The sequence below is a fragment of the Ranitomeya variabilis genome, chromosome 2 (genome assembly GCF_051348905.1).
Source record: "Ranitomeya variabilis isolate aRanVar5 chromosome 2, aRanVar5.hap1, whole genome shotgun sequence".
NCBI lineage: Eukaryota > Metazoa > Chordata > Amphibia > Anura > Dendrobatidae > Ranitomeya > Ranitomeya variabilis.
The window spans coordinates 884,309,074-884,331,965 of record NC_135233.1 but is presented as its reverse complement, the minus strand read 5'-3'; the positions used below and the strand labels follow the sequence as shown (position 1 = coordinate 884,331,965).

Below are 22,892 nucleotides of genomic sequence, written 5' to 3'. Positions count from 1 at the left end.
GCACAAATGGTGTGTGCTTGCTCTGTGTTACTGCATTTGATTTTTGTTGAATGACCTTGGACCTTGCCTTTGACCATGCATTTGCCTTGCATCGCTACTTCCAGGAATTCTGACCTCGGACTTTGACCTGACTACACCTTCGCTTACCTCTTTGTTTATAACTAGCCCTCTTGGTATCTGACCCCCGATCTCTTGACTACCCAGGCTCACAGCTTGCCCGTGAGCAGTGACAAGTGTCACAGTAAGGTTTTAATACTAGAGACAGGTAAGGACTGATCGATGGGTACACCTTGTCGTGGCGTGATGGCTTTTATACCTTTTTTATCAAACTAGAATTAACTAAGTACCCAATGCTATTTACATTTTATTAATATTTACTGGCTGTAGGGTATATACTTATTTTTGTTTTCTCCATGGGTTTTGTCTGTGAAATGGTCACAGTGTGAACATGCTCTTACTCTTTGCACGTATACCAGCATATAGTCCAGCTCAGTTTTTGGGTTTTGGTCTCAGATGGGGAAGCAAAAACCAGATGACCAATTCATTTAAAAAAAAAAAAACAACAAAAAAACCCACTCCCTACACCAATTGTGTTTGTAATGGACTGTAAGTGTAAAATACTTACCGATCGCATTCTTTTCCAGATTTCCAGAGCTGCCCTGGTGCTCTTCTGGGTCAAGTGAGCACTCCTCTCCTTTGATGGCTCACACAGGGACCACTGTGCGGGGCAGTGCTACTTCTATCAATGTTAGCATATTCAGTCTCAGAACAAGGCTCCATATACTTACATTGTGAAAGAGACTTCTACTCCACACAAATCCCTGTGTGATCCTGTGAGTCTGGTTTAAAAAGTTATGTGACCCAGAAAAAAAACAGAACGCACGCTAGAAACCGGGAAAGATTGTGATCTGTGAGTATTTTAATTCAACTTCACTATATTACAGATATATTTGGAAAGTATTAGGGGATACCTTTTTTTTTTTTAACGATGTTTTTCCGGAAAGGCAACCGGTCATTTTGGATAACGTATTTAACCTGCAGATAAACAGTTAATTTAAAGACTAATAGAATTAGAACGGTGCCCTGCCGCTGTCCTGAAAGTGCAGCAACTGGGAGAAAAACTTTATTCCTCCCGGGAGACATTGGCCTTTAGTCATACAATGCTACAGCCACAGCGCACTGTGCTGTGGGCGACGGCTGGAAGCACGCCCAGGAACTTTGACTTGACAGTCGGCTCTGCACTGATGCACTTTAGAGCTGGCTGTCAGTCATACTGCCGAGCTATGCTTACATTGCTGTGAGCTATAGCAGCGCCGGCAAGCCTGTATGAGAAAGCCCGTGATTCCCAGAAGAAATAAAGTTAAATCATTTTCTACCACTTTCAGTAAGGTGGGCACCTTCCTAATTATCAACCTGCAGATTAACCGTATATCTATAGGTAATCGAGTTATCAGACATGACTGGTTCCCTTTAAGGGTATGTGCAGACGAACAGTAAACGCTGAGGGTTGGACCCTGCGTACTTGTGCAGCATCCAACTCGCAGCGTCCAGATGTTACAACATAGTGGATGGGATTAGAAGAAATTCCATGCCTACTATGCGTGCACAGACGGCCATGCATGACGTCTTTCCAGACCGCAGCATGTCAATTTCTCTAGTCTCCGCAAGACAAATTTCACCAAAGAATGTATTGGAAGTGATGAATCCGCACGGTTCACTGAACACATGCGGATTCACCTGCGTTCAATAGACGGCAGCGCTTTAGATGCAATGAACATGCACTGTACATCCAAAGCGATGGTAGTTCCGGATCATATGCACATACCCTCAGAATGGTCCACATTATAAGAAAGCAATGGCACACTTTTTTTCAATTAAACAAGGTAGGTATTGTAAGATCTCACCTGACATATAGTGACCGTTTTTGACTTGTTCGGAGAGAGCCTGACCCTGAGCTTACGCTGCTGTTCATCATCTGTTCCCTAAGATCATGTATTTTTGCTTCAAAACGACTATATTCTGTGTAGAAGGAAAATGTAAGTATAAAAATACATTCAACCATTTAGTTATTTGCAAAACAGCAGTAATATGAAAATAAATTATTTCAACCAAAACGATTGATCTTCAGGGAAAACCAGAACAATGGATTACTAGACTACACCAGATTTTCATGGACTGAACTACTGTATATTTAGCAGTGTTTGTTTTTTTGAAGTAAAAGATCCCTCGCAAAAAGACGATTTCCTGGAAGGTGGTTAGCTTGTTGCCTGGTGCTACCGTACATGAATGGCCAGGCTAATGCCCAACATGAACGGGTGTGTCAGTTTTACGATCCTTCAACAAGCAACGTAATTTAACCCCTTCAACAACCCAGGGGCGATTTTCAATTTCCGTTTTTTCCTCCCTCTTCTTTAAAGAGCCATAACTTTTTTATTTTTCAAGCCGTATGAGAGTTTGCTATTTTCAGGATGAATTGTACTTTTGAATGACATCATTCATAGCGAGAAAATTCCAAGTGCAGTGAAATTGTAAAAAAAAAAGTTTAATTCCACATTTTTTTTTAATTTACCATGTTCAATATATAGGAAAACTGACCTGGCAATATTATTCCCCAGGTCAGTACGAGCATGCAGATACCAAACATGTATATATATAAACTTTTCTTTATTTCAGTGATGAATAAAAAAAATCTGAAATTTGTTCACCCCCCCCCCCCCCCCCCAAAAAAAAATGTTTTGCTTTTGCGCCAAACGTAATTTAATTAATTACCGTATATACTCGAGTATAAGCCGAGGCACATAATTTTGTCACAGAAAACTGGGTAAGCTTATTGACGCGAGTATAAGCCGGGTATGCATTGTCCCCCCCCGTGTGCATGCTTCCTATTCCCAAAAAAATATCCTACTCACTCTCATCCGCGCCGTCGCAGCATCTCGTTGGTTCCGGCACCTGCAGCTCTTCCTGTGCTGAGTGATCACGTGGCACCCCTCATTAAGGTAATGAATATGTGCTCCACGCCTATGGGAGTGGAGACACGTGCATATTCATTACCTTAATGAGCGGTGCCAAGTGGTCGCTCAGCATAGGAAGAGCTACAGGCGCAGGGACCATCGAGATGCTGCGACGGCGTGGAGGAGGGTGAGGATGTCTTTTGGAAGCCAGAGGCTGCAGATGCAGCTGTCACTCTGTGCTATAAGAGAAATTAATATTTATTTCTCTTTAGCAGCTGCACAGTTACAGCCACAGACGCCGGCTCCTGCCGCTGCTCCGCCGCTTGCCCTCCCCCACCGGCTTTCTGGACAATGACTCGTGTATAATCCAAGGGGGGCGCGTTTTCAGAACAAAAAAAATGTGCTTAACAACTCAGCTTATACACGAGTATATTCAGTAGATATTTTGATAGATCATACATTTTTTTTTTTAAATTGTTTTATTTTTAATGGGGCAAAAGGGGGACTATTTGAACTTTTTTATTTCTTTACACGTCTTACTGTATTTAATAGTCTTCTTAGGACACTTTAGCTGCGATCGTCCCATCGCCTGTACTATAAATAGCTGTGCTTCAGGACTGCTATGTATAGAAAAAATCACGATCTCCCATGAATGCAGGCCACGATCCCCTGGATGTCATGACAACTAGTGATGAGCGAGTATACTCGTTGCTCAGGCTTTCCCGAGCACGCTCGGGTGATCTCTGAGTATTTATGACTGCTCGGAGATTTAGTTTTCATTGCGGCAGCTGAATGATTTACAGCTATTAGCCAACGTGATTACATGTGGGGATTCCCTAGCAACCAGGCAAACCCTACATGTACTGAGCCTGGCTAATAGCTGTAAATCATTCAGCTGCCGCAATGAAAACTAAATCTCCGAGCACTCAAATACTTGGAGGACACCCGAGCGTGCTCGGGAAAACCCAGCAACGAGTATATTCGCTCATCTCTAATGACAACCCATCAGAGCCCCACGATCACGTGGCACGGCACCTATGGGCGGGATCAATGACACGCTTCCACGTCTGCGCATGTTAAATACCCCTGTCAGTGACTGACAGCATTTAACTGGTTAACAGTCAAGATACTTGATGGGTAATTAAATCAACCATCAAGTGCCACTCGGGCCACACTCACTAGAGTCTGATCAGACTCTAGTCAATCCGTTTTTCTCATGCATAGAAAATACTGAAGCCTGAATGAGCACTTAATTTCATATACTATATCTGTTTCTATCAAGCAAAAAAAAAAAAAATGAAAAAAAGTCTTAAAAATACAACTCTATAAATAACCGGGAGAAAAAAAACAAAAAAACACAACGCTTACCTTCTGGACGGTATTGTGCAATAATGGTCACAGTCTGACCAGCATTTTTCAGAGCTGCTGCTGCTTGTTCATGAGTGGCTGCTCGGAGATCAACACCATTTACCTAGGAGATTAAGAATATAAGGTCATGGCACCACATTAAATGTGTCACAAAGGAGGTAAACCATGCCATAAGCTTATGAAACAAAAAAAAACCCCGAAAAAAATCTTTATTAATCGGAAGGACATGATAGGCATATTTACATAAGCAGGGATAGTGAACAAGCCCAAAGACCCTTCATCAGTGAATGTATAAGGGGCTTTTAGTGTCCTATACACTTGTTCAATGCTAGTTTTGTCCAGTATTTTTATGTTGATGGTCATGAATATCAGATCTGTGCAGATAACTCCTGCTGATCTGCTGTGGCGGCTGGATATGATCAGTTGCAGAGTACACAGCACGGCTTCATCAGCTATATTAGTGGCTGCGGCTGGGGGCTGCACTTTCACCCCTATTGGAATGAACCACCCTATTGCAGTGAATGTGGCACTTTGAAATTAAAAATCGAAATTTATAAATTTGCAACAAAATTTGAGTGTCTTATTTTTACTTGTTTTAATACCGTCAAATACTCCTACAATCCCCTTGATAAAAATCGCTCTATAGCCACAAAAATAATTAGCTGCAAATTAATGTTTGCATGTTTTTTTTTAGCTGATCACGTTTTCTGCAGGCATAAAAATCATCAATTATTGGCAGAATAAGCCCTTGTGAAACAGTAATGTGCTGCACACAGTAATGCAAACTGTATGGGGATGAATAGTCACAGCAACAGTCATTCGTCCCTATACTTTTCCCATATTGCTGATGATCAAATCATATAAATGAAGCTAAACGCGTGGTGAGATACAGTGCCTACAAGTAGTATTCAACCCCTGCAGATTTAGCAGGTTTACACATTTGGAATTAACTTGGCATTGTTACATTTGGACTGTAGATCAGCCTGGAAGTGTGAAATGCACTGCAGCAAAAAAGAATGTTATTTCTTTGTTTATTTTTTTTTTTAAATTGGGAAAAGTCTTTTCAGAGGGTCATTTATTATTCAACCCCTCAACCCCCCAGAATTCTGTTTGGTTCCCCTAAAGTATTAAGAAGTAGTTCAGGCACAAAGAACTATGAGCTTCACATGTTTGGATTAATTATCTCTTTTTCCAGCCTTTTCTGACTATTTAAGACCCTCCCCAAACTTGTGAACAGCACTCAAACATGGTCAACATGGGAAAGACAAAGGAGCATTCCAAGGCCATCAGAGACAAGATCGTGGAGGGTCACAAGGCTGGCAAGGGGTACAAAACCCTTTCCAAGGAGTTGGGCCTACCTGTCTCCACTGTTGGGAGCATCATCCGGAAGTGGAAGGCTTATGGAACTACTGTTAGCCTTCCATGGCCTGGACAGCCTTTGAAAGTTTCCTCCCATGCCGAGGCCAGGCTTGTCCGAAGAGTCAAGGCTAACCCAAGGACAACAAGGAAGGAGCTCCGGGAAGATCTCATGGCAGTGGGGACATTGGTTTCAGTCAATACCATAAGTAACGTACTCCACCGCAATGGTCTCCGTTCCAGACGAGCCCGTAAGGTACCTTTACTTTCAAAGCGTCATGTCAAGGCTCGTCTACAGTTTGCTCATGATCACTTGGAGGACTCTGAGACTGACTGGTTCAAGGTTCTCTGGTCTGATGAGACCAAGATCGAGATCTTTGGTGCCAACCACACACGTGACGTTTGGAGACTGGATGGCACTGCATACGACCCCAAGAATACCATCCCTACAGTCAAGCATGGTGGTGGCAGCATCATGCTGTGGGGCTGTTTCTCAGCCAAGGGGCCTGGCCATCTGGTCCGCATCCATGGGAAGATGGATAGCCCGGCCTACCTGGAGATTTTGGCCAAGAACCTCTGCTCCTCCATCAAGGATCTTAAGATGGGTCGTCATTTCATCTTCCAACAAGACAACGACCCAAAGCACACAGCCAAGAAAACCAAGGCCTGGTTCAACAGGCAAAAAATCAAGGTGTTGCAGTGGCCTAGTCAGTCTCCTGACCTTAACCCAATTGAAAACTTGTGGAAGGAGCTCAAGATTAAAGTCCACATGAGACACCCAAAGAACCTAAATAACTTGGAGAAGATCTGCATGGAGGAGTGGGCCAAGATAACTCCAGAGACCTGTGCCGGCCTGATCAGGTCTTATAAAAGACGATTATTAGCTGTAATTGCAAACAAAGGTTATTCCACAAAATATTAAACCTAGGGGTTAAAGAATAATTGACCCACACTTTTATGTTTAAAATTTATAAAAATTTAACTGAGCAACAAAACTTTTTGGTTTGTAAGATTTATGCATCTGTTAATAAATCCTGCTCTTGTTTGAAGTTTGAAGGCTCTAACTTATTTGCATCTTATTAAACCTGCTAAATCTGCAGGGGGTTGAATACTACTTTTAGGCACTGTAGTCTGCATAGTCAACGACTGTATATACTGAATAGGCATCAGTTTTTGGCCAGCGTGTTTTTGCACTTTTTCTCTTTTCATATCTTTTTCTACTTAAAAGGGGTTGTCCACTACTGGTAATCCCTACTTAACAGTTAAACTGCCCATTGCAGGAAAGGAAAAAACAACCCAGGACTGGCCCCATTGCTCTGATGTCAATGCCGGGTCTCCAGGCGTTGCGACATTGGTATTAAGGATCACATGTTATAATAATCACACAGAAAGTAAGCATACATTTTTGTTTTTGGATGAAGGGCAATTTAGTGTTTAAGAAGGTGAACAACCCCCTTTAAGTAAACCATACCTTACCACTCTGCAATTGTGTGAATATATGCATTTGAGTGCATTTATAATAGAACTTTTGCTTGTATTTTATTTTCTATTTTAAGGTTACAACAAAAGCATCGCACAATACAACTTCCGATAACATTAACCGTTCTGTTAGGTTGATCTACTTTCTATTTGTGAGTGATGCGCTTGCCATTGTGTGTCCTAGGGCAATATTAAATCCATACTTTAGTCCCTTACACCACTATGTTCATGACTAGCAAAATCAATCTGCAAAATTTCTGTTTATTAGTTGAGGCATGTACGAGATTTAAAGAAACCATTCACCAGGAGCGAATATTTGGACAGAAGGAAACAACACTTTTCAATGAAATGCTATGGATGCTCTTACTGAGACACCCACTGATATATAAAAAAAAAATAAGGATAGGAAAACATTATATATAATAATATAAATAATATATTAACAACATTCTCATTGTTATCTGCTGTTCATTATCTTACAACCTGTAGCAATGGTAGTAAAGTTTGCTCAAAATGAAGACAATAAGACATCTATCTGGCTAGCAGTTGAAAGATCACAGGTTACACACAGACATGTTATTATATAATGTGGCTTTTTTTGTATTATGAAGTATTTAACTTCACACACCCAGATCCTGCAGCTGTTCTACTCATGAACCTCAAAACACAGGTCCCGGCTGTTAATCTTGGGGTTCAAGTGATACACCTGCTGCTTAGGATAGGGAATGTGACTTGGGTAATCTGTACACAAGTAGGATCTGACATGTAGCTGGGGGACACGCCAAGAAATCTTAGGTAAAACATACCGACATAATACGGTCCCCCTTCCTAAGCTCTCCACTTAAATCGGCAGGTCCCCCAGCAAGAATAAAGGAGATAAAGATTCCTTCGCCATCTTCACCACCAACAATGTTGAAGCCTAGGCCTGTGGCACCTCGAAATAAAATAATTTTCCGTGGTTCTCTGCAACAAAGACAAAAAGATTATATTCTTTATAAATGAAGAATCGTCCTAAAAAATCAGGAAAAAAATATTAGAAGACAAACAAACATGGAAACAACGGCTAAGATTAGGCAGTGGAAAGAAAATGCCTGTCTGTTTATATGAAATTTTAGCAAGGAGCGTATCTTTCATCAAATGTTATTTATTTTACTATTCGTGCTATTGCACACCTCCACCTGAAAACAGAAGGTGCTGGGCAATATTAGATGAATCCAAGGAGAATGAAGTTTCCACCCTTTAATGTGATCCCAAAAGATGCAATTCCAGAAGGACCACATATAAATCATCAAACTTACTATGTAGTTCATTGAAGGCTCTCAGACAGCAACATATGGGACTTACCGTGTTAAATCATCATCATCTCCAAGCATTCCTTTTGGGACAGGAGAATATCGGCTAGGGGATGGTGGTAATGGATGCCCAAGAAATCCAGGAGAATTGATATGATTATCTGTTTGCTGAGAATATGCTGCACACAAAGTATACAGAGTGAGAAACATTAGTATACAGAAATTATACACAAAAAATCATGATAGATAAAAAAAAGAACAACTCTGTTATTATGCAGGGCTTGAGAGTGTATTTGGTCTATAGACTTGTGCAGAATACATTGCAGGGCATAAAGCATGCCTTCTATACTCAAGTACTGTGTTTAGGCGTTTTACCTTACTCCCAATATAACTTGGGGCATACAATCTCCAGAGATAGCGTAGTAGTATGGGTCCTACTGTAGAGCTCGCTGAGCACTGATGGGTGAAGGCACCTTTGTCACAAGACGCTTTACGCTGATTATGAACCGCGAGACTTGTCCCTGAACGGGTAGTGCCAGGACTATGAAATGGAAGCATCTAGGAGAACCACAGCTCAGCCATGAGGCAGTAGACCAAGAGTAATGCTTCCAACCACTGTGTAAATGGCACAGAAGCCTAAGATCACACATGTAATACCAAGCCTCTGAGGGGGCACGTGCCACAAAGCAAGGTGTAGAAAGACATGTATAGATGAGAACAGTACATAGGAACCGGAGTAGTCTGCACAAAGCCCTGGCCTCAAGTCCACCTACCACCACTGGGATGAATTGGAAATTGCAAATACAAGCCAGACCTTACTGTGCAACATTAGTGTCCGACTTAATGAATAAATGCTATTTTGGCTGAAAGTATGAAAAGTTTCAAATCGGTCCAAATCTTGTATTAAGGCAAGAAGAGTGGAGGCTATAAAGTTGCAAAAGAGGACTAAACTCTATATGGAATGGGCTGTCCAGGACTTTGACAATCAGATCAATAGGTAATCAGAATCAGATGGGTGGGGTGGGGGGTCTAACACCCAACACCCCTACCAATTATCAGTCTTTAATTTCAGCAGCGGCGAGACATAAAACAGTGAAAGAAGCTGTAACACCACCCCCCTCCATTCACAGTTTAGTGGTCTTTGCAAAGAAGTACAGCCCGGCTCTTATTCATTTCAATAGGAGCTAAGCTGCAGCCCCAAGGAACAGACACTACGTAGAGGAAAGTGGTGCAGTTTTCAGCTTCAGCAGTGGCAGCCAGACAGCTGATCAGTGGGGGTGCTAGGTGTCTGAACCCAAAGTATCAGATGTTGTTGATCTATTCTAAGATTAATCAACCTAAATTAAGAGAAAATATACCTATAATAGCTGGTGGGGGACTTATCCCTGCCCTGCTCCAGTTGACTGACATTTCTATCCCTATGTGTAATATTTATTTATTTTACTTAGAGCGAGACATTTTGGGTAAAGTAATTGGGGGCAGGGAGAAGCTGGCAGTTTTACACAGTAGGTGTTCTGGCTGCTGGTTGAGGTTCAGGTGGCATGAATATGACAAGTTCCGGTGCACACTTGCGGTTTAGGCATGGGATGTCTAACAAGCTCATAAATGTGATGGCCAGGTAGCCATTCTTTGGTCACATAGGGTTTTTGCCAGAATTCTGGCATGAAACTACTTGAAAGGTAATAAAAAAAAAAAAAAAATGGTCGCAACTTCAAGTTGAGCAAATATTTTGTGACTAGGACTTTTTATGCCAGTCCCAGAAAAGTGGGCAGAGTGTGCGCAGGTCATTGTATGGTGAAGCGTGCCTGACAAATCCAGAATAACTAACATCACAGTGGCAAGAATTAGGACAGAAACCAACAAGTCCCTGGCACACCTCTTAATGAATTCAGCACATCTTACTCAATCTCTCCCTTTATTAAGGCTGGCTTACAAAACAGAGGCCGCAGGGTATATATATGCCATATAGATAACCCATACCTAAACAACAATGATCACCTAGCCAACTGTGTTACTGAAAGTATACCCCATTAATAATTTAATGTACCATAATTCTCCCAACTTCTCCATACTCCATACTATTTAGAGAAGACAGTGAAGCTAAACAAGAAGGATGAGAGAGGACATTTCTTGATGAAATATATTCACCACTCACAATTCGTGATATCAGGAGGAGCATAGCTGTCATTCATAAACATGGTGGTCGGTTTTGCTACTTTGAGATACACAAAATCTGAAGTATTCTTTAAAGCAGTAACCGCTTCTTCATGAGAAACTTCTTCCAAGCACACCGTGTTTACCTGCGGGAAAATAAATAAATTAGAAGGTTATTTCCATCTTATAAATTGATGGCATATAACCAAGACCATTATGATTGATGAGGTTCTGACCTCTGGGATCCCCAAAGATGAGAATGAGAGACTTTGCTTATATTCATCTTGAACATGTTTATGTGTCTACATTACAGAAAATAAGGATAATTCGGTTGATAGAATGAATCTGTAAGTACACATAAAAAATGTAAACTGGGAAAAAGAGGAAAGATCTTCATACAGGAGGAATGCTTATAGTGATACGTTGCTTTTTCTTCACCTAACCTTGAACTTGTACACAGCAGGCCTCTGTATTCCTGCAGTGATCTTTCTGGCACATCAGGCTATGTATAAGAAAGTAAGTGAATTCCCCTGACAACATCGCTATTGACAGGAAAACTCAAGGCCATTATATCACAGAACTATGTTCCTGGGAACTCGAAAACTAGCCAAACTGAGCACCCCACTCTGAAGTATGTCAAAGACTAGTGATTCAATTGTATTTGTTCATTAAAATAAAATACCTGAAAACAAAGTTCCTGAGTTGACCTCAAGTGAAATCTTACTTTTCTATTCAGTCATTTATTATACATGAGAATAGATGCTGAGAAACCACCACAATATTCACAACAATTGTGGCCCAGCTTTAGCCTAACAGATTCAGTCAACCCTAAGGAAAAGGAGGCTAAAACGTAAGTGCAAAGAAATAATGAAAGTTTACAACAGAAACATACATTTAAAATTGCTTTAAAGGGAATCTGTCACTCTGACACAGAGTTCTGAGATTTAGCAATGCAGCAGAGCTGAGGAAGCCAACCCCGCCCACACCAGGCTCTGTATACACAATGTCCATAGGCAGTGAGGCGCCTATTACAGGAGGGGGCATGCCCGAGCAGGGCTCATAGGACGAGCTAATCACAGCAATGATAAGAGGCATTGCTGAAATCTGTGTTTCAACCCATCATGCTGTCTTCAGATTACATATCAAACACCTGCTAACAGATTCCCTTTAAAAGGGTTGGTTTCATAACCAAAAGTTCTGCAAACCCGTTTTATTTTACTATTAATACATTCTGTCCATTTTATTTGAGAATGTGTATTGTTATGCCAGTGAATGACAAATGCAATAATAATAATAATATTAGCAAATACCTACAATCAGAAATGTAGTATAGTTTTTTTTATTCGCTATCTCTTTTCTCATGTGCAGAAATTGCAGGACCTTAGGTATCAATGGTTACAACCACTGATCTAATGACAGTTAGCTAGTTGCTAGTGGTCGTAACCATGGATACCCAAGGTCTTGTCATGCATACACGAGGAAAGAGACATAGAAAATCAGATAAACTATACTACATTTCTAATTGGAAGATAATTGCTAATATTATTATTATTATTATTATTATTACAGCTACTACATATTGGGATAGGAATATCCCTTTATCTATACGTTGGCACAAACCAGTCAGGAAAACTGCACTTGTCATTCACTGGAATAACAATACACACCTACTACATATTGGGATAGAATCTTGAAATAGGAATACTCCTTTAAACATACTGATTCACCATTTTGATACATTAAATTTACTGCAATACAATGTCACAGCTCTTACTGCTAAAAATTCATATCAGAGTAAACATGTTTAAAAAGTGCCATGTTCACTCCATCAGGTGCATACAGATCCATACTGCTGTAATTCAATGAAGCCCGTATTCTCAGAATACTAACTTCTACCAGGAAAAGCAGCTGCAGATTACAATGCAGTAAATTAAAGGGTTTGTCCAGGGATTATATGTCGATGACCTATCCTTTGAATTTTAGGAGGCAAGCCTCATGACTGCCTTATGTTGTATGTCTTTGAACAATCTTATGCTCTTTCACAGAGGATTCTTTCTGTGCTTGGGTGAACTTTCACCCCCTTGCTACCACAGCCAATTTCTGTTTTCTCTTCCCCTTCTTCCAAGGGCCAGAACTTTTTCATGAGGGCTTGTTTTTTCAGGTAGACGAATTGCACTTTTGAAAGACACCACTCAGAGGGAGTGAATCCCAAGTGCTTCAAAAATTGCAAAAATAATGCAATGCCACACCACACGCACACTGGGCTGAAGTTTTTTATACCATTTTGGGCAAGATACTATGTATCTCCTGTTATAGCATTTTATTGCAGTGCAGAGGCGGTCGAATAAACTTAATTCTGTAGTTTGACTTTTTTTTCTCATCCCGCAATCATTAATTTATTTTATATTTTGATAAATCTGACTTTTATGGATGTAGTGATACTAAATGTGTGTGTGTTTTTTTTTTTTTTTTTTTTTTTACTATTTCTTTATTTTTAATTGGGAAAAGGAGGGTAATTTTAACTTTTTTTTTCATAATTTTACAAAGTGTGCTACACCCAGCAGTGTGTTACAGTACTGCTATATATTGTGAAAATCAGTCTCCTATGAACGCCAACTACTTTCTGGCTTCCACAGGAGAACCGTCATGACAAGTACGGAGGTCTTCAGCAGACCCACGGCTGCCATGGCAAACAATCGGCGCCCCAAGATCACGTTGTGGGCACACCGATGGGTGCATAGAATGACACACACCCCGGGTGTTAAGAGGCAGATGATGACTGAATAATTCAGCTATCATCCAACAGGAAAGATGAGAGCTCGGTGGCCTGTGATGTAACTGTGCGTTATATGTTGGGAAGGGGATTAAAGAGAACATGTTCGCACAATTTGGTAATGTAAATACATAGATACCTTTGCTGAAGAAATCCACATTGTGGTGGTTCTTTTATTTGGAGTTCTCAGCTAATTAGATTTGGGTGCACAGAGGCCGGACTGTACGGGGTCTTCTCCTATCAGTCATCCCCGACCCCTTCGCTGCCTCCTCTGTGTGAACTCTTCTGGCATTCACAGACCGGAGACAACAGAGGGTCCAGGGGAATAACAAATAGGGAAAAGACCTAATTAGTAGAAACTTCAAATGCGGGTTACATAAGAACCACAACGTGTATTTCGTCACCTAAAGGTATCAATGTAATCAGTATTACAGCCCATTACAGCCATGTGTTTACAATACAAAATTAGGCTTGCAGCTTATCTTTAAGATATAAATATGGCATCCCCACTTTACCCGGTCGGCAACCATGAGATCAAAAGCACATATAATTGTCGGATAAGGGAAATAAAAATGTTCTGTTCGACCCAAACTCCAGTCACACTAATTTTATACTTACACAACATAATTTAAATCAAGTGCAAAATGCCAAATACGTACAATTATCTGCACTTAAAATCTAGTTTAACATTTGAATGCTTAGGGCAAAAACTGTTTTAGGACAAATGCCCTCATTAAAACACAATAAATTATTCAGCAGACTGTGAAATAGTTTATGAACTACTACTTATATGTGCTGAAACTTATGCACAGAAAACATCCATGCTAAAATAACTTAAGCTAACAGTCATCACATTTGGATCCTTAACCTCTTAATGACAATTAATTTTCATCCTAAATGCCTATTTTATTTCAGAACCTAATTTATTTTCTAATATACTTTAATTAAAAATTCCCTATCCTTCCCCCTCACTACACTACCTGTTTTTATTTTAACGCCTTCCTTTATGCTCACGCTTTGTTTGAGAATTCCAGTGCAAGCTGGGATACTCAAATGAAGCATCATCAGGGGGCAGAGGCTGCAGTCACTGCGGCAGCCACTGCCACATACCTAAAACGTACAGTCACTGCGGCAGCCACTGCCACATACCTAAAACGTACAGTCATCAGTGACCTTCGTTACAGGGGCTGGGCTAGTCCCAGTACAATGTGCACAATGACAGTGCGCTCTGTCGCTGGCTCATATCAGTTGTAACGAGCTGGCAAGAGAGTGCACTGTCAGTGCGTATTGCAAGACGAATATCCGGCGTGCAGAGACCAGCGTCATCCCCGCAAGTGAGGTCACTTGATGGGGCAAAGCTGGTTTTTATGCTGGGTATTCTTATAATGTGTACTGACAGTGTGCACTCTCATAATAATTGCTCAAAAGACCTCTTAGAAGTGTGCAGTTCAGGAAACAGATGTGTGAAGCAGATGTGTGAACACATGCAAAGAGCAAAGTACAGAGATTATTGTCCACTAATCACTGAATAGAATGTTGTACAGAATCAATAGAAAGTCTAAGGGTACTGTCACACTCTGCAACTTTCCAACGATCACGACCAGCGATACGACCTGGCCGTGATCGTTGGAAAGTCGTTGTGTGGTCGCTGGGGAGCTGTCACACAGACCGCTCTCCAGCGACCAACGATGCCGAAGGCCCCGGGTAACCAGGGTAAACATCGGGTTACTAAGTGCAGGGCCACGCTTAGTAACCCGATGTTTACCCTGGTTACCATCGTAAAAGTAAAAAAAAAAACAAAACAGTACATACTCACATTCCGGTGTCCGTCAGGTCCCTTGCCGTCTGCTTCCCGCTCTGACTGACTGCCGGCCGTAAAGTGAAAGCAGATCACAGCGGTGACGTCACCGCTGTGCTCTGCTCTTACTTTACGGCCGGCAGTCAGTCAGTGCGGGAAGCAGACGGCAAGGGACCTGACGGACACCGGAATGCGAGTATGTACTGTTTTTTTTTTTTTACTTTTACGATGGTAACCAGGGTAAACATCAGGTTACTAAGCGCGGCCCTGCGCTTAGTAACCCGATGTTTACCCTGGTTACAAGCGAACGCATTTTTGGATCGGTGTCACACACACCGATCCAACGATGACAGCGGGAGATCCAGCGACGAAAGAAAGTTCCAAACGATCTGCTATGACATACGATTCTCAGCAGGGTCCCTGATCGCTGCTGCGTGTCAGACACAGCGATATCGTATGTATATCGCTGGAACGTCACGGATCGTACCGTCGTAGCGACAAAAGTGCCACTGTGTGACAGTACCCTAAGAGGTGTTTGATTGTTGGAGATCTAAGAACCTTGACTGTCACCAATATGCACACAGTTTAAGGGTCTATAAACATGAAAAACATTTGAACAAATGTTTAGTTAATCTTAAAATTTTATTTTCTAAGATTCAAAATACAAAAGGTTATAGGCCCACATTCCATTCATTAAAACTGGAGGTTTGTACAGTAATCTTAATGAATGGAGCACTTAATTAAATGCACCAAATTCATTATGAGGCATGCACCTCTTAATGAACGTCACATCTTTCAGATGCCATGTGCCACTACCAGAAAAATATGAAAGGTAGATTGACTTTTGTGATGTAAATTATGATAATTTATTGTGCGTGCCTGGCACCCCTACCGAATCTCAGTGCACTTTAAATAAATAATAATAAAAATGGAAGAGCTGACAGAAACTACTTTAAAACACCAAAAGAAAGCAAAATATCCACACAATTTCAAATAACGCAAACATTTTTCAACATTTAAAGCAGTTTTACGCCAGAGAACTTTTAAGACGCCTTTAGAGTGACCACTGGAGGTCTCAGAATCCTGACCCTCACCGATCAGCACACAATTAAAAGTCTGCTTTTTAAAAGTGCCGCGCATTTTTTATTCTTTTGCTTATAAAAGCTAACTAGAGGTTAACTTGGCTGCAGTAATCTACTTAATTGCAGTTGCACCCTTCCTTTTTAACCCTTTAATTATGGGTGCCTCTTGGTCACATGATCTTAGTCTGGCTCACAGTGCAGAGATTTCTCTTCTATAAAAATCATAAATCGGTCTCCCTTGTACAGATAACTTCACGTGTACTAAAGGATTATATCTGCATCTACAAAATCCCTCCAGGCAGTTAGCACTCAGACTGCTTCCCTCCCGACAAAGCTTTGTCCTCCTTATGTTCAACCCTGCAAATACTGTTGACTATATTATTTTTCTCCATAAATGAACATTAAAGGGGCTGTCTTCTACTAGGACAACCACTTCCTAAACGAAATGCTCAGCACCGATAAAAAAAAAATAGAGCCTACACTCCCCTCCCGTCCCGACGCCGTTCCCGTGATGTTGGCACTCTCTTTCTTCAGGGCCATGATGCGGTGTTGACACACATGACACCGGCGCCCAATCAGTGCTGTCTGACTTGCTCTTCATGTTCAGTGTTTCCAAAGACAGACACAGTGACGCCAGCGCTGATCAGGCGCCAGGCATGTGTCATTCAACCGCATCACAGCTCTGGGACCGCGAGTGCAGACACCGTTGGGATGGAGGGGAGTATAGGCTTTATTATTTTTATAGAAGGGGTTGACCTAGTAGTGAACAACCCCTTTAAGTTGGAGAAGCGAGGAGAGCAGGGATATTGTAGGGAAGTATGCACAATGATTAGCAGCAGACAACCACAGTTCTCCAAACTGTCTCTGCTACCTGTATTGCTGTATCTAGGGTGCTCCCTGAATCCCTAGGATATGCGGATTTAGACTGCTTCTCTTGCCTCCTTGTGATTTCTCTATGTCAGCTCTTAAGAGTGTAGGCAGAGAAGCAATGTGTAAGAATGAAGCTGCAGACCACAGAATACATTGAGATAGTAGTGAGGTAGTTTATTTTCTGCATTTACCATTTTACAATCATGTTAGCAATGAATACTTACTGCAAGGAGTTTATCCCCAATCTGAAGCTTGCCATCTTTGTGTGCTGCACCACCCTCAATGATTTTTGTGACGTAGATACTGTTGTCACCTGGGATGTGTTGATTTCCAACACCGCCAGCTATACTGAAGCCAAGGCCTAGAATAAAAAACATATATTCATATGGCTAAGTATTTAATCTTGCAAACACAAACCCATTCAGATATCAATAAGGTATTATTGACTACTTTATAAAAGATCTCAACGGATCAGTCCTTTGCTCCTTTATGACAGTATACTTTAGGAGGACAACTCAGCTTTGCGGATGCATCTGTTTTACTAAATACTTGTACTCTTCATTTACTAACAGTTGGGGACGTGCCCATACATTCAGGCACTGTACCATCAGCACTGACAGCGGCAGACTGTGGAAGAATATAAGGCTTTGACAATAAAAATGGTAACATTGGGGTGTGAAGAAAACTGTTCAATCCTCGCTATTTTATGAAGAACGCCAGCATTTTACAGCCAAGTTCTGCTTTGGGACAGATAAAGCCCAGTTGGGAATTTGTACTGAAAAAAAACTAAAAGTAGTTTACAATAGTCCAATACGTGTAAATCGGATCAAAATCACCAATGCAAGACTATGGCTCCATGAAAATAAACAATAATAAAAGATTGGACAGCACTGGGATGCTATCTATGTGCTGTCCATTTTTTACAGACGGATATAAAATGGCAGAAAAATCTTTCAGTCCTGTTTTATTTCTAATCTGAAAAACACTAATTAAATGATTTTTTTTGTAGATGAGAAAAATCATAGACGTCTGAGGGAGCCCTAAGTCTCCGACTCATGTGAACATGACCTATCAATTACCTCATGGCAGCTCTCAGACAGCCCTCCTTATTCACCAAGGAAGCCTTTGCCCTCAATGCTCCTCTGCATTTTCCCTGAGCAAGTGAAGAAATCATTTCTGCTGGCGAGTCCATACAACCTCCCTTGATCCCGACTGCCTGTCTATGCTAATTGTGTGTGTACTCTAGTTAATCCTAGAAAATGCTGCTTCCTCTTGTATTCCTTGACAGCGGCTTATGAGAACTGTCAGAAAGAAACCAATAGCAAGCAGGTGTCAGAGAAGCCAGGCTGAAGCTGCCCCACCAGCTGAGTACAGTGGGATGGGACCCTGCCCCCGCTGCACAGCCAAAGGTATCTTGGGAAATGTAGGCTACATCAGGGAAACCATATCAGAGGGGAACAAGGAATCAACATGGCCGATAACGCAGAAATGGCGTATCAACTAAAAGAAGTAAACACATACACAAGATCGTCCACATTATGCTTTAATAATAGACTATGCTGCATTACATAGGCAAACAAAATCGCTGATTCCTGACATTGTTTGCACACTACTCACTTCGCAAATGGCCACAGCAATTATTTATATATATATATATATATATATATATATATATATATATATATATATATATATATATGGGTTACAACAATAATGGCTGATGATCACAGTTCAATGAGCACCTACTGACAAAGCAGATCATATGCAGAATGACATCTCGGTTTGCAATACTCGGTACTGGCTCTAAGAGCAATTTCACTTACTGTTCTAACCCTATGAGTGGAAATGGACTTTGCTATAGTACGGTTAGCACATATTAATATCAATGGCACAAGTGAACAGAGAAATACTGCAGAATATTAAATAGTTCTTTATATTACTCATTTTTTATAGGCTCAAATTTAAAAAATTCTTAAAGCTATTTTCAGGCTTAAAGATATTATGAACAGCATTTCAGATCCAGCCATAATATTGGGGATTGCGATACTACAATATATTACAAAGCAGCATGTGAGGAAAACAAAGTGGATTTTTCAGAGTATTTGCTTGCAGAAAAATCTGCTACATTTTCCAGAGCCAGTAAAGTGCATGAGATTCTAAATAACGTCATGGACGTGCTGCAGAAGCTAATCCATGCTGCGCATATAGGTGCAAGCTTCACCCTTTGTGAGGTGAAAGGGTGAAATGTGTGGCTTCCAGGCACTTTTTCGCAATGAAACCCGATAAATCCAACTGCAGGTATCACAGTGGGACCTTCCGTGGGAATGTAGCCTCAGATCCCTTTATCCACTTGTCATGCCAGTGATGTGGATGCAGTCACACAGAATAGTTATGGAGACTCAGAGCCTCTCTGGGAGTGACCAGCTGACCAGAATATTATAGAATATCTTCTGCTTGGATAACACAAAGTACTTTATTTTGTGAACTGGAGACTTATGCCATGGTTGCAATTATAAAAACACCAGTCGAGGTGGAAGTATTAAGATGGGGCTTTTTTTTTTCTTTAATTTTAAGCAGCTACAATACACATTTATACCAGGAATAAAGAATATGGTTCTGAATTCAACAGGGGCATGTGGCTGGTCTGTATCACAAGCTATTCAAATATCACCCACCTAAACCTGTCAATGACGAGCCCTTCCATCCCTTCAGAATTGTCATGTTCTGCAATGCGCTTTTCTCCGGTTGCTTGGCAACCTTATCAGGGAACTAAAGAGTATCTGGTGCCCACAGTCCAGATACAGAGGCTTGCTTAAGGTGCCAGACTACAGAACACAGCACACTGAAATCTAGAAAGATCACACTGAAAACTTCAGAGGAAACGAGGCTACACTGGCAGGGAGTCTGAGTAAACCAACATTGTCATATGCCATTAGCAGACCTAGTGACTATAACCCTCAATCATCTGCTGGAGCTACGTGCAGGGTGCTGTGTGATAAGTGGAATAATAAAGGCATTGTGCAGTGAATTAATGAATGCTATGGATTTTCCTCTTACCTTTGGGGCCTTTAACAAGCTTTATCTCCATTATTTTCTCAGTTATTGGCTTTCTTCTTCTTACATATAGGCGCACAATAGATCCTGCCTCCTTTAACGCTTCAACAGCTTTACTGTGTGTCACATCTTGTACGTCCACATCATTCACCCGTAATATACAGTCATTAACTCTAAGGAGAATAGTGCGAAAGAATAGGGGATTTACAAAATGCTACAACTGAGAAACTCTCATGGTGCTAGCAAGGATCTCCCCAAGGTCACGGCAGTTCAGCCCAACTGGGAACACAGCCTCAGTGACCGGAGGTAACCTCGATGACATCACCGCTGGCCATGGAGGCTGCGCTCGCAGTTCAGTCACCAGTGGTTCTCAGCCTGGACGGCTGAATTTTGGTACAGTCCTGGTTGAAAAGGGTTTATCCCCCAGACATGGATAAAACAATGGACAAGTGCTATGGTTGTTTTTTACTTTTGTTTTATTACAGGAGACAAGAGATTCAGTGGAATTAGGCATTAGGTGTTAGTTATTATTAAAGTAAAAGTGTGTTTTGATTTATTTCTAATAAAAATACTTTAATCTGGCTGTGTCTTTATTTACCATGTGATGGAGAAGTATCTTACAGACACCTCTCCATTACTAAGCCGTGGGTTTGATGTCACCGGGCAATACAAAGGTTACATCAGCTCCACAAATATGAACCCCACTTGCCACTGCTACAGGGCAAGTGGGAAGAGTCGGGCAAAGTGCCAGAATTGGTGCATCTATTAGATGCGCCTTTACTGGGAGGCTGCGAGCTGCTATTTTTAGGATGGGAGGGGAGCAATATCCATGGCCTCTTACCACCATGTCTGCTTTAGCAATGCTGGTTATCAAAATTGGGGAAGGGGGGGGGGGGGGGGGAGCCCACTTTTTTTGTTTTATTTAATTAAAAAAAACAGCGTGGGGTCCCCTCTATTCTTGATAACCAGCCTTGCTAAAGCTGACAGCTGAGGGGTGCAGCCCCGAGCTGTGTGAGTTTTGCCTGGCTGGTTATCAAACATATGGAGGAACACACGCCATTTTTTATGTCATTATTAATTTAGAGCACAACAGCATGAATACTTTTATCAGCTGCTCCTGCTCTCACTGTTATTAGCGGAAGCAGGCATAGGCTGATGGGAGCGGAAGTCCCATCAGCTGACACCAGTGACCAGAGGTAAACTTTATACCCCGGACCAGCTGCGGGCTCACGCTGTTATTTGACAGTGTGAGAAACGCGGCTGTCTGAATGGCGGTGATGATTTCACCGCCTATTAAAAGCGGTGTTTGCTGCGCTGTCATGTGCGCGACAAAAACCTGGTGTTTAGGCAGCCAAACCCGAACAGTAACACGGACTTCCTGGTGAAGTCCATGTTCGGTGTCCGTTCACGAATAGTAGGTATTTGGTACGGACGCCGAACTTCACTGTTCTGGTTCGCCCAACTCTACAAACAATTGTTGCATGTGAATGTCAGGAGGTCTCCTGCCCCCCCCAGATTCACACACGATATACACTGCTCAAAAAAAAAAAGGGAACACTAAAATCCCACATCCTAGATATCACTAAATGGAAAATTCCAGTTGTAAATCTTTATTCATTACATAGTGGAATGTGTTGAGAACAATAAAACCTAAAAATTATCAATGTAAATCACAACTAACATCCCACAGAGGTCTGGAGTTGGAATGATGCTCAAAATCAAAGAGGAAAATGAAGTTACAGGCTGATCCAACTTCAGTGGAAATGCCTCAAGACAAGGAAATGATGCTCAGTAGAGTGTGTGGCCTCCACGTACCTGTATGACCTCCCTATAACGCTTGGGCATGCTCCTGATGAGGCGGTGCATGGTCTCCTGAAGGATCTCCTCCAAGACCTGGACTAAAGCATCCGCCAACTCCTGGATAGTCTGTGGTGCAACGTGACATTGGCGGATGGTGCGAGACATGATGTCCCAGATATGTTCAAGCGGATTCAGGTCTGGGGAACGGGCGGGCCAGTCCATAGCTTCAATGCCTTCATCTTGCAGGAACTGCTGACACACTCCAGCCACATGAGGTCTGGCATTGTCCTGCATTAGGAGGAACCCTGGGCCAACCGTACCAGCATATGGTCTCACAAAGGGTCTGAGGATCTCATCTCGGTAACAAATGGCAGTCAGGCTACCTCTGGCGAGCACATGGAGGGCTGTGCAGCCCTCCAAAGAAATGCCATCCCACACCATTACTGACCCACTGCCAAATCGGTCATGCTAAAGGATGTTGCAGGCAGCAGATCGCTCTCCATGGCTTCTCCAGACTCTGTCACGTCTGTCACATGTGCTGTGTGAACCTGCTTTCATCTGTGAAGAGAACAGGGCGCCAGTGGCGAATTTGCCAATCCTGGTGTTCTGTGGCAAATGCCAAGCATCCTGCACGGCGTTGGGCTATGAGCACAACCCCCATCTGTCGGGCACTCAGTCCATCCTCATGGAGTCAATTTCTAACCGTTTTTGCAGACACATTCACATTTGTGGCCTGCTGGAGGTAATTTTGCAGGGCTCTGGCAGTGCTCCTCCTGTTCCTCCTTGCACAAAGGCTGAGGTAGCAGTCCTGCTGCTGGGTTGTTGCACTCCTACAGCCCCCTCCACGTCTCCTGGTGTACTGGCCTGTCTCCTGGCAGCGCCTCCAGCCTCTGGACACTACGCTGACAGACACAG

At 41.9% G+C, this 22,892-nt stretch overlaps 1 protein-coding gene across 26 annotated transcripts in view; it reads right to left on the bottom strand.

Moving 5' to 3' along the window:
* The window catches only part of DLG1 (discs large MAGUK scaffold protein 1), a 389,579-nt gene that overhangs the window by 104,279 nt on the left and 262,408 nt on the right, over positions 1-22,892 (bottom strand). For all 26 annotated transcript variants that reach the window (XM_077290372.1, XM_077290374.1, XM_077290377.1 and 23 more), the window contains 7 exons: positions 20,181-20,350; positions 17,348-17,484; positions 10,602-10,746; positions 8,499-8,625; positions 7,961-8,117; positions 4,320-4,422; positions 1,905-2,019 (listed from right to left, as the gene is read on the bottom strand). In XM_077290372.1, the coding sequence (XP_077146487.1) occupies positions 1,905-2,019; positions 4,320-4,422; positions 7,961-8,117; positions 8,499-8,625; positions 10,602-10,746; positions 17,348-17,484; positions 20,181-20,350 (954 nt within the window). The remainder of the gene's footprint in view (positions 1-1,904; positions 2,020-4,319; positions 4,423-7,960; positions 8,118-8,498; positions 8,626-10,601; positions 10,747-17,347; positions 17,485-20,180; positions 20,351-22,892) is intronic.